The following is a 564-nucleotide window of genomic DNA, read 5'->3' on the forward strand; positions in this document are numbered from 1 at the left end:
CCCCCCCCCCCTGCGCCGGCGACCCCCCCCCGCCCCCCCCTGGGTGGAAAAAACCCCGCCGCTCCCTGCCGCACCGTCCGTGCAGTTTGCAGGGCAGCTCAGGCTGGATGGGGCAGTTCTGGAACACTCAGGCTCTGGCACGTCAACACAGAGCGCTGACTCATGGTTGGGGGTGAACTCGTTGGTCACGCCCTGTTTTAACTTCTTCCATCCCAGGTGATAGATCTCTAACAAATTCAGCAAAAGAGACACGCAAGCCACCACAAGCATAAATATAATAAAAATGGTCTTTTCTGTGGGCCTAGATATGAAGCAGTCAACGGTGTTGGGGCACGGCCACCGTGCACATTTGTACAGAGGCCTGAGCTGGAAGCCATAGAGGAAATACTGGCCCAGGATGAAGCCCACTTCAAACAGGGTCTTGAAAATAATGTTGAACACATAGGTTCGCAGTAAGGCACCTCGAATGCGAATTTTACCGTGTTCATCCCTGATGGGCGGCTTCTCCTTCCTGCCGCCGCCGCCTCCCGCTCTTCACGCTTCATCGCCCCCATGTACACAAAG

The 564-nt window shown here is 56.0% G+C and overlaps 1 protein-coding gene across 1 annotated transcript in view; it reads right to left on the bottom strand.

The window, feature by feature from the left end:
- gja3 (gap junction protein, alpha 3) overlaps positions 1 to 564 on the bottom strand; it is a gene marked incomplete at its 5' end in the record, with an annotated part of 2,936 nt that overhangs the window by 1,488 nt on the left and 884 nt on the right. Inside the window, 1 exon segment of the mRNA XM_025063715.1 lies at positions 60 to 554. Coding sequence (XP_024919483.1) covers positions 60 to 554 — 495 coding nt within the window.

Source organism: Cynoglossus semilaevis, chromosome 16 (assembly GCF_000523025.1).
Source record: "Cynoglossus semilaevis isolate Cse_v1.0 chromosome 16, Cse_v1.0, whole genome shotgun sequence".
In the NCBI taxonomy this organism is placed as follows: domain Eukaryota; kingdom Metazoa; phylum Chordata; class Actinopteri; order Pleuronectiformes; family Cynoglossidae; genus Cynoglossus; species Cynoglossus semilaevis.